The sequence below is a fragment of the Xiphophorus couchianus genome, chromosome 20 (genome assembly GCF_001444195.1).
Source record: "Xiphophorus couchianus chromosome 20, X_couchianus-1.0, whole genome shotgun sequence".
Taxonomy (NCBI): Eukaryota; Metazoa; Chordata; class Actinopteri; order Cyprinodontiformes; family Poeciliidae; genus Xiphophorus; species Xiphophorus couchianus.
The window spans coordinates 15928142-15945630 of NC_040247.1; the positions used below are offsets into that span (position 1 = coordinate 15928142).

The following is a 17489-nucleotide window of genomic DNA, read 5'->3' on the forward strand; positions in this document are numbered from 1 at the left end:
ATTTCAAGTAACCAAGAAGGTGTTTTGCTTTTTCTCATGTTCACAAGTCAGATGTAACTAAAATTGCAGCTACAGCCTTTTCTTAGTCATACACTGTACCAACACTGGATGGACCTGAAACCCTGAGGTGTGTTAGTCTGAACAGCTGTAAAAATCAATATTAAAAACAGTGCTGAAAAAGAAGAATAAGGAAGTGAAACCTTATTTAATGGTTTATGATTTCCTCACATTTCTTTGATTTTTTTTTTTTCCCCACTACCTTCTACAAACAAGAACCCACATGCCATCTTTCTGACACTGTTGACACAATAAACACATTAAACTGGGCCCCACCCAGTATTAAAACATTAGAGAAATTCACAACTATGTCTTGTGAAACAAAGTAAATAAAAGGGCACTGAAAACCACATGAAAGTGTAACTAACATGTAGAGATGCACCAAGAAATCAGCTGGTGATCAAAATTCAGCTTGGTTGAGTGCTACCAATTTGCTCCTACAACAGCAGTCTTTGGTGCAGAGGCTGTTACTGAGGGAAGACTAGTTACTTTCTGTTTCAGTTAGGGTTATAGAAATTAAGCCATAGGACATCCCCAAGGTTAAAAAAAGCAGTTTTCAATGGAATTTTCATTTTTCAGTGACAAATGCCATGCACTCATTGTGACTGCTTACAAATGACAAATAGACTTCGCCAGCTTTTTGTCATTTCATTCTTTTTTACCCAAGCTTCTCGTGAATGAAATATTGTCATCTGCATATTTCAACTCGTTTGGGGACTTGGCAAAGGAAATAGGAAAGGGGCAGATTTACAAACTTTTAGATATCTCAAAAATCTGGATGTATTACAGCAGAGGTAGACCAGGTTAGACTTTTAAAGTTTTAACCTCTATCGTGAAAAAGGAGGAACTGAGAAATATTGACAGCCTTTTGAAAATCTCAGAGTTCAGGTAAGAATCTACTCTTGGGAATACAAACAGAGATGGGTGTTTACAATTGCTAATGCTAATCATGCTAATTGTTAACATAAGATGAAAGACAACTTAAAATCTAAATTCTCATCTGTCTGTAAAATTAAAAACTGCTTTACAGAGACATTTCTGTCTGAGAATATAACTAATGACAAGAAACCTGCTGATATTTCTTCAACAGAAAGGAACTAAAATTGGTTTTGGTAAGTCAAAGCTTTACAAAACAACAAAACCCAGATTGGTGCATCTCTAGTAATGTGTTAAAAATAGAACAACAACTTGTTTCACACAGTGATAATCCATCAAGGGCAAAATAACCAATGGCAACAATTGGAACCAATCCTCTCTCCGGATTGGTCCATAAGAAGGTAGAGATTAAAAGTAAAGATGTGTGTTAGAGGTTATTTTATCTCTGTGTGTTAGGATGAACGCACAAAAGGGAAGTTAAAGCAGACATCTACATAAATGTGAACTGCACAAAATCACAACACTTCAGTACATTTTTTAAGTGAATGGTTTAATGATAAAAATGGGTTCTGTGCTTCCACAACATACATGACTGTCTATCTCCATCTGGAGGGGATTAGTTAGAAAGGTGGGTGGGGCACAGAGGAAATTACTTGGCATTAGCAGAGCTGCTGAGCATCTTTCGGATGGCCTGTGCGATGGCATCGCGGTCTATCCCATAGATCTTCAGGAGCTCATGAGGTTTGCCACTTCTGGGAACGTGGGACACAGCCAAGCGGTGCAGAGTAAACCCAGACTCGTTGACCATTGCTGAGGATACTGCCTCCCCCAGACCACCTGTTAAAGAACGGTTTAGTCCATTGGAGAAAAAAATTCTACACATTCTCTCAGTAAGAAATAAAATTATTTTATGCCAAGAGAAAACAGTTGAAATCAACAATTTCACCTGATGTAGAACATAAAAAATGCAGTTCAAAGTATTAGTGACTAAAGCTGCTAAACATTCTTCATCAAGTACAGTATACACTATAAGCCGGCGCTTTTATCCTATGAAGAGCTGTGCAAAGCAGACTGTGCTATGTAGGTCATGCTCTGCCCCACAGGCACATGCTCAGTTAAGGAAACCTGACAGCACTCTGCCTCTCTTTCTTTAACATTTACAAAACATAGACTCCACTACGTTCCCTCCGATAGGAGCACACAACAAAGCATCGTCAGCCAATAGGTCAATGCCAGCACAGCATGCGTGTGTCACTGAGCCAATGGAAACATGCCACCACGACACAGTAACACATGAACCAATGGCAGAGCTCTAAAGCCACATTATGCTAAGATGCTTTTGGCTACCAGGCTGGTGGTGCTCATATAAAATGCAGGAGCAATGTGGCGTGAGTAACGATTTCTGAAACCTACCTTCGTAATAGTGGTCTTCAACAGTGAGGATCCTTCCCCTGGTGACGCGTGCATGGTCGATGATGGTTTTAATATCCAGCGGTTTGATTGTGAAGGGATCAATCACTCTTACAGAGATCCTCTCTGGAAGATGAGTTTAATGGACCAAAACAATCCGTAAGCATATCAATTATTTGACGAGTATAACTAATATGGAAAACTGAAGATTATACGTAATTCTGTAGCTTTTTCTGTAATGTTTCACACGCAAGATGGCCATGGACATTTTTTTATGGCTATTAAATTATGGCCAGTCCTTTTTGTAGCCCAGGAAAATAAATCAGTTGAAATTCAAACCTATTTTCAAATTTCCCATCAGTATTTAGCCTTAGAAAAGATGTTCAAAGTAGAGTTTTGTTAGCCCTTTTGACCACAACCACCTTAAAGAACAAGGGAAGTCTTGATGTGGTGAACTTTCACATTTCAGGCACATTTTAAGGTTGTCCAGATGAAAAAAAACAATATTTTCTGTCTTTTCAGTAAAATTGTGCTCAGTACTGTATTTCTTGTTGTTTTGTACCTTTCTTGAGATGCTCAGCAGCTGCAATGGCTTCATGCACAATTACTCCAGCTGCAACCACAGTCACTTGATCCTCTTTGCCTTGGAACACCACCTGGCAAATACAATTTATTTTTCTATTTTAAGTTGCTGTGTTTTATGTTCTTTTTATGTTTACCTATGGAGCAGTTCATTTTTGCTAATAGGAGATAATAGTCACTCACCTTTGCCTGTCCAACATGAAAATCCTCATTGCTGTTGTAGATGATGGCATTGTCTTGGCGACTGGTTCGAATGTAGCAAACACCCTTATTAAAGAGAATAATAAAAAAAAACATGATTATTTTCATAATAATCATGTTAAAGGACAGTTTTGCTTTATGCAAGGGTTTTAATACTCCTATGGAGAAACCATTCCTACCTTTGTGGTCGCAGCCAGTTCCACAGCCTTTTCTGTGGTGACACCATCACTGGGGTAGAAGATTGTAGCAGTAGGCAGGGCCCTGAACATAGCCATGTCTTCTAGAGCCATCAGAGAGGGGCCTTCCTCTCCTGTCAGAGGGTAAAATTATTATAATCTATACAATGCATCCAACAGCAAGGCAAATTAGTTTTTTTGGTGAGTTGTTGCATGCAGGAGAAAAGAGGTCATTCTGGATGCAGGGTACCTGGACTAACAAAGGGATACTTGGTTCCCTGCTGACAGCTTCCAGTGCAGACACAAAAGGAGAAAGAGGGTAGGATTGAGTTAGGACTGAAAGACCAGTGGGGGGAAACCGTAAGGAAGCCACAACATAAGAGTGGAAGAAAAATAATAACTGGAGATTCATTAAATTTTTAAACATTTTTCCTAAATTTACTATTATTACAGTGAGTGCAAAACATAATCTAAGAAGCCAAAGGCTGTGAAGTTGCCAGACACAGTGTGAAGGTATAAAAGTGGATTTTGTGATGGGATATCTGAGAAGACTGTGGTAAACATGGCTTATTATTAGTAGCAATCTACTAACCAGTAGACAGACCACAGTGGGAGCCACACAAGTTGATGTTGCTTTCTGAAATCACTGCCATGCGAATCTGATCATAGGCACGCGTAAAAAAGGAGGCAAGGGTGCTGGCAAATACAACGTTCCTCTCGCGGGCAGCACATCCCATGGCAACACTGACCTGCAAAAAAAAAGGCTTCTTATTATGTATATAGGTGTAATATTCCTGTGTCAAGGGAGACAGATGTGGGTCAAACAAACTTGACCAAAAAAATACATCTCTGAGAATTCAATATTTCTCACAAAAACCTTCCCCCAAAAGTCTCTTTGAACCAAAGACCAGTTCAGCTTAGAGTTAGTGAGAGTAGCTTTCCAAAAATCTCTGCAGCTTATTTTGCCATATGGGGGGAATCAGTGACATACCTCATTTTATGAATAATTTCCTTTGTTCTTTCTTCTTATCATAGCACCATAAATATGTTTTGTCAAAAGTAACATATGGTATCAGGATTTTTACTGTTTTATTGTAAGCTATAGTATATAAAATTACGTCAGATTATCATTCTCACAGAGCCTATTTGGAAACCATTACATTTTAACGTTTCTCCTGTATTCAGCCAGATGGTTCCGTCCTCTGTACTGATTAATATTTTACTTATGAATACACTTGTCATGACGGTTTATCCTCACATGCATGCACGCATGACCTACATTAGAGATGACTGCTGGAGCCATAGAGTCAGTCTGATTGTCTCTATGTTACGATTTAATGAAAGAATTAAATGAAGAAAAAGAGAGGTATTTAATAACCAGGATGATTAGAATATGTCGAATTCAGCATAAGAAGGGAGGCTAAAACCACTTAGGAGTCACAATAAAAGAAATGCTAAATGCAATCTCTTCTGCATTCATAAAACATTCTACCAGATAATCCGTATTAAGAACACAACACTGAAAGTATCAAAAAATAGAACAGCTCTCTGGTTTAGTGAACATTTTTATATGTATTCATTTGGGGATCATACCATGTTCTGCTGAGCAATGTAGCACTCAACAAAACGGTTTGGATGTTCATTCTTGAAGATCTCAGAACAGGTGAGATTATTGGTGTCTCCATCGAGGACTACAACACGTTCGTTGTAGCGACCCAACTTGGCCAGTGCCATTCCATATGCCTTGCGAGTGGCAATCTGTAAGACAAAATTCATAATCCAGCCATCAGTTTTGATCAAGAACACCAGTATAATATTGTGTTGCAGTTATTAATTTGCAGGTCTCACCTGGATTCAACCTAACTAGGACTTAAGTCACAACTTGAATTAAAAAAAGGCTTTCGTCACAAAGTTAATGCTTGTATACATGTCATTTTAAAAGAAAGTTTGTTTCTGAGAATAACTTTTAGTCAATGTATATTTTCAGCAATTATTTGTCCTCACAGAAAGAGATAATTGTGGACAGGTCTAAATACATAAACAATTGATAATACACAGAGCACCCTTAAGGATTTTATATATCACAAATAATAAGACCTTTTAATTTTTCAGCAGTAAAATTCTGAAATACTAGCTAATGCTATGGTGTACATAAACAGCAGCAGGACGTAAGATATTCTGTTGAAGCTTAGGTATTTTTGGCATTTGTTGAATATTATTTTTAATAAACTTGTTAACAATTATAATAAATTATGTAATTACATAATTGATAAAGCAACATTTTTCTGTATTTCACAAAAAATCCTACTCAGAAAATGTAATTGTTTCCTAACTTCCAATGTGTAACAGCTGCCTATTCTTTTTTTCTTTTTTTTATTATTTTACCTTTCAGAAATGATTAACTTTGCATTACGTTTGGATTATGTAAATGTATTTTCATACAATAATACTAAAATGAAAATTATTGCACTCAGTAGTGCATAAAATCTGACTTGGGCTTAGAAAGGTTGTTTTCAAACTGTCATTTTTAAAAAACATTAAAGCTGCAGTAAATGTTGTTAGATTAGCTAAATGGCCTTAAAAAAGAGTATGAACATACAAACCTGTTTGCACATTACATGTATATAAACAATGGTACAAATTTAAACAGACATTATGTATTTAATTTGTTATGCTTTAGCATAGCTAGCAAACCATAACTAAAATGCTAATTCTTTATATTTATGCTCTAATGTGTTAGCATGAGGCACAATTTAAGAAACACAATGTGCCATCTTGGAATTGATGTGAGATGTGGTGATTAATTTGAGATTTAACAGCAAGAATTTTGTTAACAGACATATAAAGGTGAATTGATGCATTTGTGTAAATTTGACAAACCTTTTCTCCAGGCTTGTAGTTCGGTGCACTTGGCATGCGGATGTTCCTCAGGCTAACAGGAGGGGAGTCCTCTATGGGAGCTGGGGGGTAAAGGTGCTTGCTGGTGTTCATAATCCGGCTCTGCAGATCCTTCATAACCATCTCAGCCATGTCTTTAGGCAAAGCTTTGGCATGCCAGCCCAGTTTATCCTCTGCAGCTGAAACAGCATACAAAACACATACAGACATTTTTAGTTATGTCCCTTGAAGCTGATAATGGACTGCGTGATGTTTTGTATTTTATGAAAGAAGTGAGCCGTCCATTTGCAGATGAGGAAGGTCAAACTATTACCTGGAATCCCTTTGCCTTTGATGGTTTTAGCAATAATTGCAGTAGGTTGATGACGTGGTTGGCTCAAAGCCTTGCAAAGCTCTTCAACACTGTGACCATCCACAATAATGGCATGCCAGCTAAACTCAAACACACAGATGGGCTCACAATAAAATAATGCACATCATTATTTATATTATGGATAATATGAAAATGTCAGTGTTGTGATTATTTTAACAAATTCTACTATCATATTTATTTCTACTCTGACTATTTCTACTCATGTTGAATTATCAATGTACACTATACCCGAAAGCCTCACAGCGCTTCTGATATTTCTCTACATGATGCTGCAGTGGTGCAGGGTCACTTTGGCCCAAGCGGTTGACATCCATGATGGCCACCAAGTTGTCAAGCTGATAGTAGGAGGCAAACGACATGGCTTCCCAGACAGAGCCCTCCGACATCTCACCATCCCCCAGCAGGCAGTACACACGGTAACTGAGGTGGATAACAAAATGAGGCTCTTTTGTCAACATCCTTGTGTGTGGTATAAACTTGGTTCTGTTTGTTTCTCTGATCAACATTTTACACTCAGCCTGGATTTCTGTTCAAAATCTGAGCTGTGGCTTTATTATCAAACCCATTTCTAAAATAAAATGAATCTGTACAAGTAGACAAAGGAATTTTTTTTTTTGAGAAAATATTTCTGCTTACGTAGATAGGCTGATATAAACAAACAAAAAATATGAATATCTGGTTTTAAGCCCCCTTTTAAATAATGGTTTTCTCATGAAGAGAAGCGAGAACCAGATATAATCAGAATTTGACTCTGTAGTTAAATGTGCTTGGGTGGTTAAAATAATTGAGATGTGACTGCTGTGCTCTGTGATTATTAGAGCAAAAGAATCGTGAGTGCAGATATGTAGCTGCAGCACACACCCACTGAATGTGGAAATCCTCATGAAAATGTATTAGAAAGGTGCATTCCTTAAGACCTAAATTTTATTTACAGAATTCTTCAGTATAAAAATCTTACTTTATTAGCATATGACACCCTTTCAAAATTTAAGGATACTACCTTGTGGTGTATTTTTCTGTGACCATATGCATTTATCATGATAATGTAGCTGGGTAATGAAACATGGATGTTCACAGCAAAAGTTTACAAAATAAATAAATAAAAAGTTGAAAGAAACTGCTAATAATTCATTGTGCACATTTGGATCAATGACACCAACTGAGGCATGAGTTCTGAGCTGAAAGGCTGTTATTAGAAAACAGAGGATAAGTAATCACCTTTGATGGAAGAATTTGATGAAAAAGCATGCAAAGAAAGAGAAGGGGAAAACAACATTAAAATCACAAATGCAGTTTTAAAGATAAAAATGCAAAAAAAATTCCACAGGTGAATTCAACAGAGGCATGTTTGTTTGTAAGCTTGTTTTTTGGAGAGTTTATATTTAATAAATAAAATTTTACAATACAATTGTAAAACAAACTAAAATGTGACAATAAGAAGTAGAAGTGACAAGTTATGTCGAAAGATATCTTTATTGAGTTTACAGAAAAGTCTAGGGTATTTCCATTAAGTTGCCAGTCAACACATGATAAGGCGCTGAAGTACCTTGAAATAGTCCCTGAAATTTTTATTCTTCCCTGTTGTCCCGTATAAATGTTTGTGATGGATTACCTGGACTTATCAAAGTATTTCCCGGTGTAAGCCATTCCACAGGCCACGCCAAGACCCTGCCCCAGTGATCCAGTGGCTACATCAACAAATTGTTGCCTCTGAAAACACATGAATTATGAATGTCATCAGGAGGTGGAGGCTGTTGATTCATTGGATGTACTAATCAAGGATTATCCCTGTAGGTGTAGTGCAGTTTGTGACCGTTTACCGGAGTTGGGTGTCCCTCCAAGGTCGAGTCAACCTGGCACAAACTGAGCAGATCACTCTCCTTTAGGAAACCAGTCTCAACCCACATGGAGTATAAGGCAGGAGCAGCGTGACCCTGAGAACAGACACAGCAGCAGCTTAGAATGCCAAGACACAAAAATGAAGCAGATTCCTGACCATTCCTGAGAACACTGCAGCTCACCTTGGAAAGGATGAAGCGGTCGTTGTTGAAATTTCTTGGATCTTCGGGGCGGTACTTCATGGTATGGAAGAAAAGGACAGACATGATCTCTGCTACACTGCAGCATGATGTGGGATGGCTGTACAACAGAAGAGATAAGACTCATAAAATCCCACAGATTTAGCTTAGTGCTTTGCCTTTACATTTTTAATTTCAGGGCCAATAGAAAGATTACCCATTTCTATGTAAGCTGTTTTCTTTAGACAAATACTGCAATAGTTCTGGATCAAGGTCCTACTGATACATACACATGTTCATGTCTTTTTTTTTGCAGAAATTTAAAAATGTAAAATCGGGGAATCTCTTTATGAATTTTAAATGAACAGTGCTTAGACGAGGAACTGTTGGAAATCCAGACATTGATCTCAAAATAAACTTGACTTTCTAAAAACTGCAGTTTAATTTTTTTTAACGGGAATATAAACGTGTAAATGTCAAATCTGAAAGGTAATCATTATATCCCAAAGAATACACAAAACAAATTTTTTGAGCTCTGTAAAATCCAAAATATTTAAGTGACTTGCTAATTTTAAAAAATCTGACTGTTGGTTTCAAAGTAAACAACATTCACAAAAAAATAAACCAACTGCACTGACTATTCAAAACAACATACTCAGCCTGTAGTGACATGTAATTCACGCATTAATGCTCACAGTAATGCATGAACGGAGCCACTCCATGTTTCCATTGTCAGAATTTTAAAAATCAAATCTACATATTTTACATATTTAAAATAGTGTAAGGGCTTAATTATATATATATATATATTTTTATTTTATTTTATTTATTTATTTATTTATTTATTTATTTATTTATTTATTTATATATATAAGATGCAGATCACAGGCCATACAAATTAAAAAAACAAAACAAAACTTTGAATATAACCATTTTTTATATCAATAGACCAAAGGAGCACGATGCCAGAACACACTGTTCCTTTGAACCTTTGTGTGCGTTTGTGTCTTTGTGTGTGCATCGGTGCGGGTATAGCTCCGTCGATTTGCTCAGTCGATTGTTTTTCCAAATTGAAAAGCCTTATTTAAGTTTCTCCCAGGTATGCACGTTTTTGCTGAAAAGTCCTAATCCAAGCATCGAGATATCCTTTTTTCCAGATTTAAAGAGCAGGCGATGTTTGTGGCTTGAACTCACCCACTTCCAGCTGCAGTCGTTGCCTTAATGGAGTTGATTCGGAGGCGGTTGGCGATGTTCCTCAGCGCCTGCACTGTCTGCTGGTCAGGTTTGTGGTAATCCTCCATGAAGTCAAAATGTTAAGTTCCACAGCACCAGAAAAGTGGAAAATGAATGATGAGTTTGTGTTTTTGTGTAGGTCTGAGCTTTGCTAGAGCAGCACTTGTGTTTGTATGTGTGAGAGGGACAGAGAGAAAGAGGGTGAGCAGAGAGCAGAGGCTGGATTTTATCCTACAGGGTTTACAGACAAAATGCACAAGGACAGATGCACATACACACCCATGGACATTCAGACACAGAGGAGGGGGCAGGGTGGTAGTGGTGGAGGGGGGAGGGTGGTGGTGGTGGAGGGTTGTGGGATGGGTGTTGCTGCAAAAATATAATGCCATATATTCCACTCTTTCTATTGGCCGCAGTGTGACGGTTATGGTGATGGGTGAGGTGTGGTGTTTTAAGCATCTCTGCTTGATCAAATGTGACATTACTGTCTCAACTAATACATCAAAAACAACATCTGATTACACCTTGTTTTGTACTGACAATAAGCCACACATTTTTGTTGCTAAGGCTTAAAAACTAGTTACTCAAAAAATGCACATTTGAAGTTACAAGACCAAGAAAAAAGGGGTGCCCAAAATAAATTAATCATATAAAAGATATATCAGATATAAGACATTGATGACCTTTTACAGCACATTATTACAGCAGGGAATAATGTGCTTAAATGCTAAATCTACAAAGAAAAAGAAAAGGGACCCATATAAAGCTCAGCTGATTAGATAAATCTGTGCATTGCAATAGTATTCCTGCCTTTCAGAATTTTTGACATTTTTCATGTTACAAACTCAAATCCCAAGGTATTTTATCAGAATTTTATACAATAGAAGAACATAAAATCCATTAAAAGATATTCATTAGCCACTTCATTAGCTACTATTGCTTCAATAGTTGTGAAGCAGAAGGAAAATTATGATTTTTAATTTAAAAAATGTGTGTTGTTTGTACAGGAATAAAATATATTTAGTACTAATGACCCAATAATTTGCAGATCAACCTTTAAGTCTTCAGAGTATGGCTGTACCATTTTTGCATGTTTACAGTTGGGAAGTTTTGCCTTTTCTTCTGCAAAATAGCCCAAGTTCATTCAGATCAGATGGAGAGCATCAGTGAACAGTAATTTTGAAGTCTTGGTTTAGGTTTGACCTTTGGGTTATTCTAAAATATGAACAAATAATACACACATATTTATCCATCAAGCAACACATTATACTGTTAAACATTATCACCTCATGTGATTTCTGCATGCGGTAAAGAAAAATACCAAATCCAGGCTCTTAACTTATTATTTTGTTTAAATTGTACAATAAGGGTGTGTTCCAAAAATAACAATAAATAATGAGATACTCTTGTATGTTATTCAACAGTGCTTTAGTGCTTGGTCTCATCTCAAGATAATCCCCTTTGAGCCTGTAGGAAGATTACTCTGCCATCTACAGGATAATCTTTGTCAGTACATTTGACCTGTTTCTATTTTTATGCCATCTGATGTATAATCTAAGACAAACTGAAATGTGAAAAACCTAAAGTATAAAATATAAATTATTTTATACAATTACTGCTTTGTAAGCATCATGAGTGAGGCACATTTGGTCCTTCCCATTTTGACTTTACTACACTGACAGTGTGGTTCAGGAACTAGACATATGATGATAATGTTTCATGTATTACTCAAATTCACAACATTTCCTTTCAGAAATATTGTTTCAGAATAGTTTATGAATTGAATTATTTTAAAGAAATAAAAAAAATACTGTCAAATCTTGCATGTAATTGGCTGCTGCAAGTCAAAACTTAGTTTTGTGACTGTTTCATTTGTGACTGAAAGGAGGAAGAAGGATATTATTCTTAAAATGAATGATTGTGTTTGTTACTTTACTGACTGTAGTGCTAATATGTGAAGTCTAGGGTAGTATGTAAAGGTATCACATGAAAAAGTTAATACAAATCTATACTTACTATAATAATATTTAGAACCACATTGGAAGGAAAAACCGAGGTATAATTTTGCTATTTACAACTCAGCATCCTGAATTGTGGCGTGCTGCAATTAATAAATCAATTAACCAGTACCACTGAGAGTGAAAGAGACTTGATGATATTACTCTCTCCTTGCTTAACAGTACATACAGTTTTCAAAACAGCCTCACTTTGACTTTTAAATGGACTGAACTTATATAGCGCTTTTCCAGTCATTTTGACCACTCAAAGCGCTTTACACTAGAGTCACATTCACCCAGTCACACTCATCGATATGCAGATCGGTAGGCAATTTAGGGTTAAGTACCTTGCCCAGAGGCACATTGAGGAAGGAGGAAGCTGGAATCGAACCTACAACCTTCCGATCGCAAGATGACTCTACCAAAGAGCCACAGTCGCCCCGTGTTAGGTTGCATGTATTAGGTTTTAACACATTTCTTGTCACTGTAGCCAAATAGCTTGGTATGGTATTTGTCTCCTTAGATCACAGCACATTTCTCCTGAAGGCATCTGGCTAATGTAGGCAGCAAGAAAATCATTTTTGATGGTAAACTCACCTCACTGTGGACAGTAATACTGGTGCTCCAGAATAGTCTTGATCATAATAGCCTAAAGCCTTGGTGATTGCTGGGTTGTTCATAAAAATCATAACCTAGTGTCTGTCATCTGAGGTGGCAGCTTGAGAGAAATTGTTAATATTTGGACACGATTGATTGTTGTAACTTGACAATGATTCTGAAGACACATCAAAACTGGTTTTGGAAATATTACATCAAGTTTCCTGTTTGGCTTCCCAAAAACTCTTACCTACTCTATTAAAATATAGATATGATACTTGCTCAAAACCCTTTTCTGTGGCATGAAGCCAATAAATTTAAATCAACTTAATCATTCTGTCTATAGGAGTGGTCAAATATCCAGCCAGAAATATATGGAAGACATTAGCTAGATCTCCAGAAAGGATATGCTTAATTAGTAGTCTTTCATAACCTTCTGTGACCATGTGTTTATGTGAAAAGTCCACAATAAATTAAAAAGTTCAACAAATTGTTTGTTTCATTAAAATTCCAAAATGGTATGAGATTTATGTCTGTTTCGTGTGTATGCAAACATCTAACTGTAATTGTATGTTGTGTTTGAAAATTGGAAGGAACTGAACATTTAGAGATGCATTTATGCTTAATGCAGACAGACACTATTTCTTGAATAGAAAGTCATTGGCGTTCCTCACAAGCCAAGTGTTAACCAAGGTTTAAACACCAGAGGGCGCTGTCTCCCAGTAAATATTGACTGGATGTTTGACATGAAAAAGCATGACTGGTGGATTTGATAACTAGTACTAGAACTGATGAAAAAAAGACTAAAAGTTCCTCGCATTTATTTTAGTTATGAACTTTAAGTATAAAAAGAAAAACTAATTGTGATAGAACAACTGCAAAAATAAAGTGTGAGTGAAATCTGTGCAATTGTGGCACATGCTTTATGACCGTCACTGCTCCAAATAATTAGTCCGGATCCCCCTCTGCCATATTATCATTTCTGCCCTCTCCCACAGTTGGAAGGTCATTGCCCAGCATCTCTGCGTTGACTGTCGGACGGCGATGACCTCCTTTGAGGGCCTCCCTCTGCTTCCATCCTGGTTCCACCGACATTGTCCTTCTCTCAGTTTGCAGCAACTCCTCTGGGCTCCTGGGTCCTGTCAGAAAAGCTTTCCTTCACAGAGCCCCACAGGTGCCAGCCAATGGAAGCCTGGGAAGACGATGACACGTGATGGAGCTTGGCCAATGTCTGACTTGCACAGCTGCACACTTCCTGGAGGGAAAGTACATTCAGAAAGCATGAATGTTTCTATTTTTAAATCTGTTTGGCTGAAAAAGAGGAGCAGAAGCATCACTATTAAAATAATACTGTAATAAGCAGATAGATAGATAGATAGATAGATAGATAGATAGATAGATAGATAGATAGATAGATAGATAGATAGATAGATAGATAGATAGATAGATAGATAGATAGATAGATAGATAGATAGATAGATAGATAGATAGATAGATAGAACACATTTCTTTAATGTCAGTCACTCCCTTGAGGTTGAGCCTCTTCCCCTTTGCTCTTATCAGTTGATTTTCTTAAACTGCTCCACAGCCACCACAATGACACAGTGCTTGCCCTTCCTCCTGAGAGGTGTCTATCACCCACAGATCTTACTCACTCACAGTGGAAATAAGACCAAAACCTTTTAGGACCTACCATTTAATTGTCAGCAAAGCCCCAGACAGATGTTCACACATGTACTCGGAGATTGTTTTCATAGCAGGAGTAAGGCCCGGGTTCGGAAGAGAAATGGTGAAACATGTTGGAGAAGGAGATGCATTCATAGCCTAAAAGTGGAGCTATTGATGAAGTGTGGAAATGAGAGCCAAGGAGATTAAAATGAGCTAATATGGAGATTCAGATGAAGAGCTTCAAGAGGAGCAGAGGAAGTAGATGAAGAGGGAAAGGAGAAAGGAAAGGAAGATTGTGTGAGCGGGGTTGAAGCATGCGTTCTGGGCACAGCGGCGAAGTTGACGATGTACTGGGAGAACAGCTGCGCTGCAGGGCTTTCAGGCTCCATCACTACTGCTCTCCTTCAACCAGCTCCACACATACACATACCCCCCCCGCAAACACACATATATATATATGTACATAATGCTATCATAAACATGCAGAGGCACTGATTAGGCTCAGTACAGACAAATGTTCTGCAGTATGAACCAGGTTTCACATACACATCCAGACAAGGGGATCAAATCAAGTTCAATTCAGTTTATCTATATTGTTCCAATTTACAACACATGCCATTTTAAGGTAATTTACAAAAAGTTATTTCAATTCATTCATTCATACGATGAGTATGAGAGAGGCAGAGGCAGGGAGAAATATTTTTTCTTCTCTTTGGGACCCCTTTCTAGTCCTGGACTTCTGGACAAGATATTTCTAATTCTGGCAATATTACAGAAAGAAAGGAAATCCAAGAAATCTGTTCAATAAGGGATTTAAATGACATATCCTGGTCAAAAATAACACAGAGGTACTTTTTCACCAGAAGCCAATTTAATGCCATCCAGATCAAGTAACTGACTAAGCTGTTTCTTTTTAGACGTTTTGGTGCAAAGATGAGAACTTCTGTTTTGTCAGAATTGAAAAGCAGAAAGTTTGGTGTCATCCAGGTTAGTATGTCCTCAAGACATGCCTGTAATCTTCCAAACAGAATGGATTCATCAGGATTATTGGAGTATTATTGGAAAAATATAGTTGAGTATCATCAACATAACAGTGGAAATTTATCTCATGCTGTCTGACCAATTTTACCAATTCTCTTTACTGTGAATCCAAAGCCCAATGTGCAAGAAGTATATGAGGATGCCATGGGACTCCCAATAGCCTGAGGACTGCAAGAGTACCTACATTTTCATAAGACAAGCTGAAAATGGACCTCATAGTGGAGTAGTTGATAGCAATGCTGCCTTGCAGCAAGAATCATTATCTGGGGTCGTTCTCCATGGAGTTTGGATGTTCTTTTGGTGAATGCTTGAGTTATGCCTGGGAGCTCTGGCTTCCTCTTACAGTCTTAGAACGTGTGTGCTAAGTTTACTTGCACTCTAAATTTCTCTTAGGTCTAAGTATGTAAATGCATGACTGTTGTCTTGTGATAGTTTGGCGACCTTTTCAGGGTGTACCCCTCTTCTCACCCACTGTCTGCTGGTCGCAGGCACCAGTCTCCCTTGCAACCTGAAGCTCTGCAGTGATTAATTAAATACTTAGCTGTGTGTTTCCTGATGCAAACCAAAAAGAGAACATTGACTTTCATGTTTTTAGAACAAGTTTTAAGATCCTTTGCTGTCTTACATAGGTTTTTTAATTACCTTTAGTTCTTAAAGTTTTATATTTTTCATTTAGTCAAATTTGTTTTTACCAGCAGCAGCTACTATTCTGCTGCTGGTCAGATAGCGTTGCATGTATTTTTGTATGCAGTCACTGGTGATTGGTACATCTTGTCATCTGCTTCTTGAGTCAATAGCATAGTGCAGGCAACAGGTCAGTAACTCGATGCAGACTGATTTATTTCCTTTAACTTACTTTGAATATATATTTACTTGACTTGGATGAACTGACTGAAATAATTTTTCTACGTACTTTGAGACTATATTTGTCGTGAATTGATACAATATAAATAAACTGAATTGAATTATCACAAATGGAATCACACTCTCACCAATAAATCATACCTGTCACAGACAAAGGTGACTATTAAACTACTTGATAAGCTTTACAAAAATACACTTAGGATCCTGGACAGGAAAACCAAACAAGATTATTATTACATTCTTGCCAATGTGGTGCATCCTGAAAACATTAACAGCGTTTTATTCTTTAAACATTTAGTTTTGTTACAGCCTTGTTCCAAATTGTTTTAAATGACCTCTCTTTAAAATTCTACCCACAAATGCCCCATTATGATTTTAATATTAAAAATAGAAAACAACAAAAATAATCACATTAACTCAAGTATTCACAGTGTTTTCTTAATATTGTTTCCACTGATCGTCCTTGAGATGCTTCTATGGCTTAAATGGAGTCCACCATTTAACCTGTGATAGGTGACTTTTGACCATATATTACAAACAAGGAATGTCTGAGAGCACATCACACCAAGCCTTGAAGCAGATAGGTTATAGCAGCTGAACACTACACTGGGTCCCACTCCTGTCAACTAAGATCAGGACATTCAGGTTACTATTCACACAGGCTCACAGAAATTAGGCAAAAACATAGAAAATGTTGGCTGGTCCAATGAGTTTCAACATTCAAATGGTAAGGTCAGAATGTGGTGTAAACAGCACGAACGCAGGATCCGTCCTTCCTTGTGTCAATGCCTCAAGTTGCTGCTGGTGGAGTAATGCTCTAGGTGAAATTCTTTTAACACATTTTAGTATTAACCAAGCATTGTTTAAATGCCGCAGCTGAGTATTTTTGCCGACCATTCCCACACTGATGGCTATTTCAAGCAGGATAGTCCATCACAAACTAAAGCTAAGATCATGTCAAAGTGGTTGATGTAGTGGGACAGGAAATTCAGGGGAGATTAACATCATGGATGTGCAGCGGACAAATCTGCTGCAACTGGATGCTGCATTCATGTAAATATAGATCAAAATCTGTGAGAAATATTTTGGATACAAATTTTAAATCTATGCTGTGAAGAATGAAGGCAGTTTTAAGGGGAAAATGTGCACAACTCATCACTAGAAAGTTTTGTGCAAAGCACTGTGCTATATTTAGCTATCTATGAACTGATTGATTGGTATATTGATTGAAAGAAATTACAATATATATATTGAATTAGACTGCTGCAGATACTTTTACAATTTAGGAGGATGCACATGTAAAATTACTCCTGTAGATTTATCACAATCTGATTTAAAAGTGGTGAGGGTGAAACTTAGGGATAAAGGATGAGGAGCAAAGGTGAAGTGCAAAATACAACAGATGTTCACTGTGAACTACATATATTGAAAAAAAGCATATTTATTTACACAATCCCATCAGAGAAGGACTACACATTATTTACACAGAGCTTTCACA

At 37.2% G+C, this 17489-nt stretch overlaps 1 protein-coding gene across 1 annotated transcript; it reads right to left on the reverse strand.

Annotated features, from left to right (window-relative positions):
- Window positions 1–230: 230 nt before the first annotated feature.
- Window positions 231–10113, reverse strand: LOC114135603 (transketolase-like). Its single transcript, XM_028003025.1, has 14 exons — window positions 9786–10113; window positions 8595–8712; window positions 8394–8507; window positions 8186–8283; window positions 6802–6993; window positions 6514–6632; window positions 6183–6379; window positions 4896–5060; window positions 3895–4051; window positions 3306–3436; window positions 3109–3192; window positions 2906–2999; window positions 2347–2469; window positions 231–1770 (listed from the first exon to the last, which is right to left on the reverse strand). The coding sequence occupies exons 1-14, from the start codon at window positions 9890–9892 to the stop codon at window positions 1583–1585; spliced, it is 1887 nt and encodes a 628-aa protein (XP_027858826.1). The 5' UTR covers window positions 9893–10113; the 3' UTR covers window positions 231–1582.
- Window positions 10114–17489: the final 7376 nt, after the last annotated feature.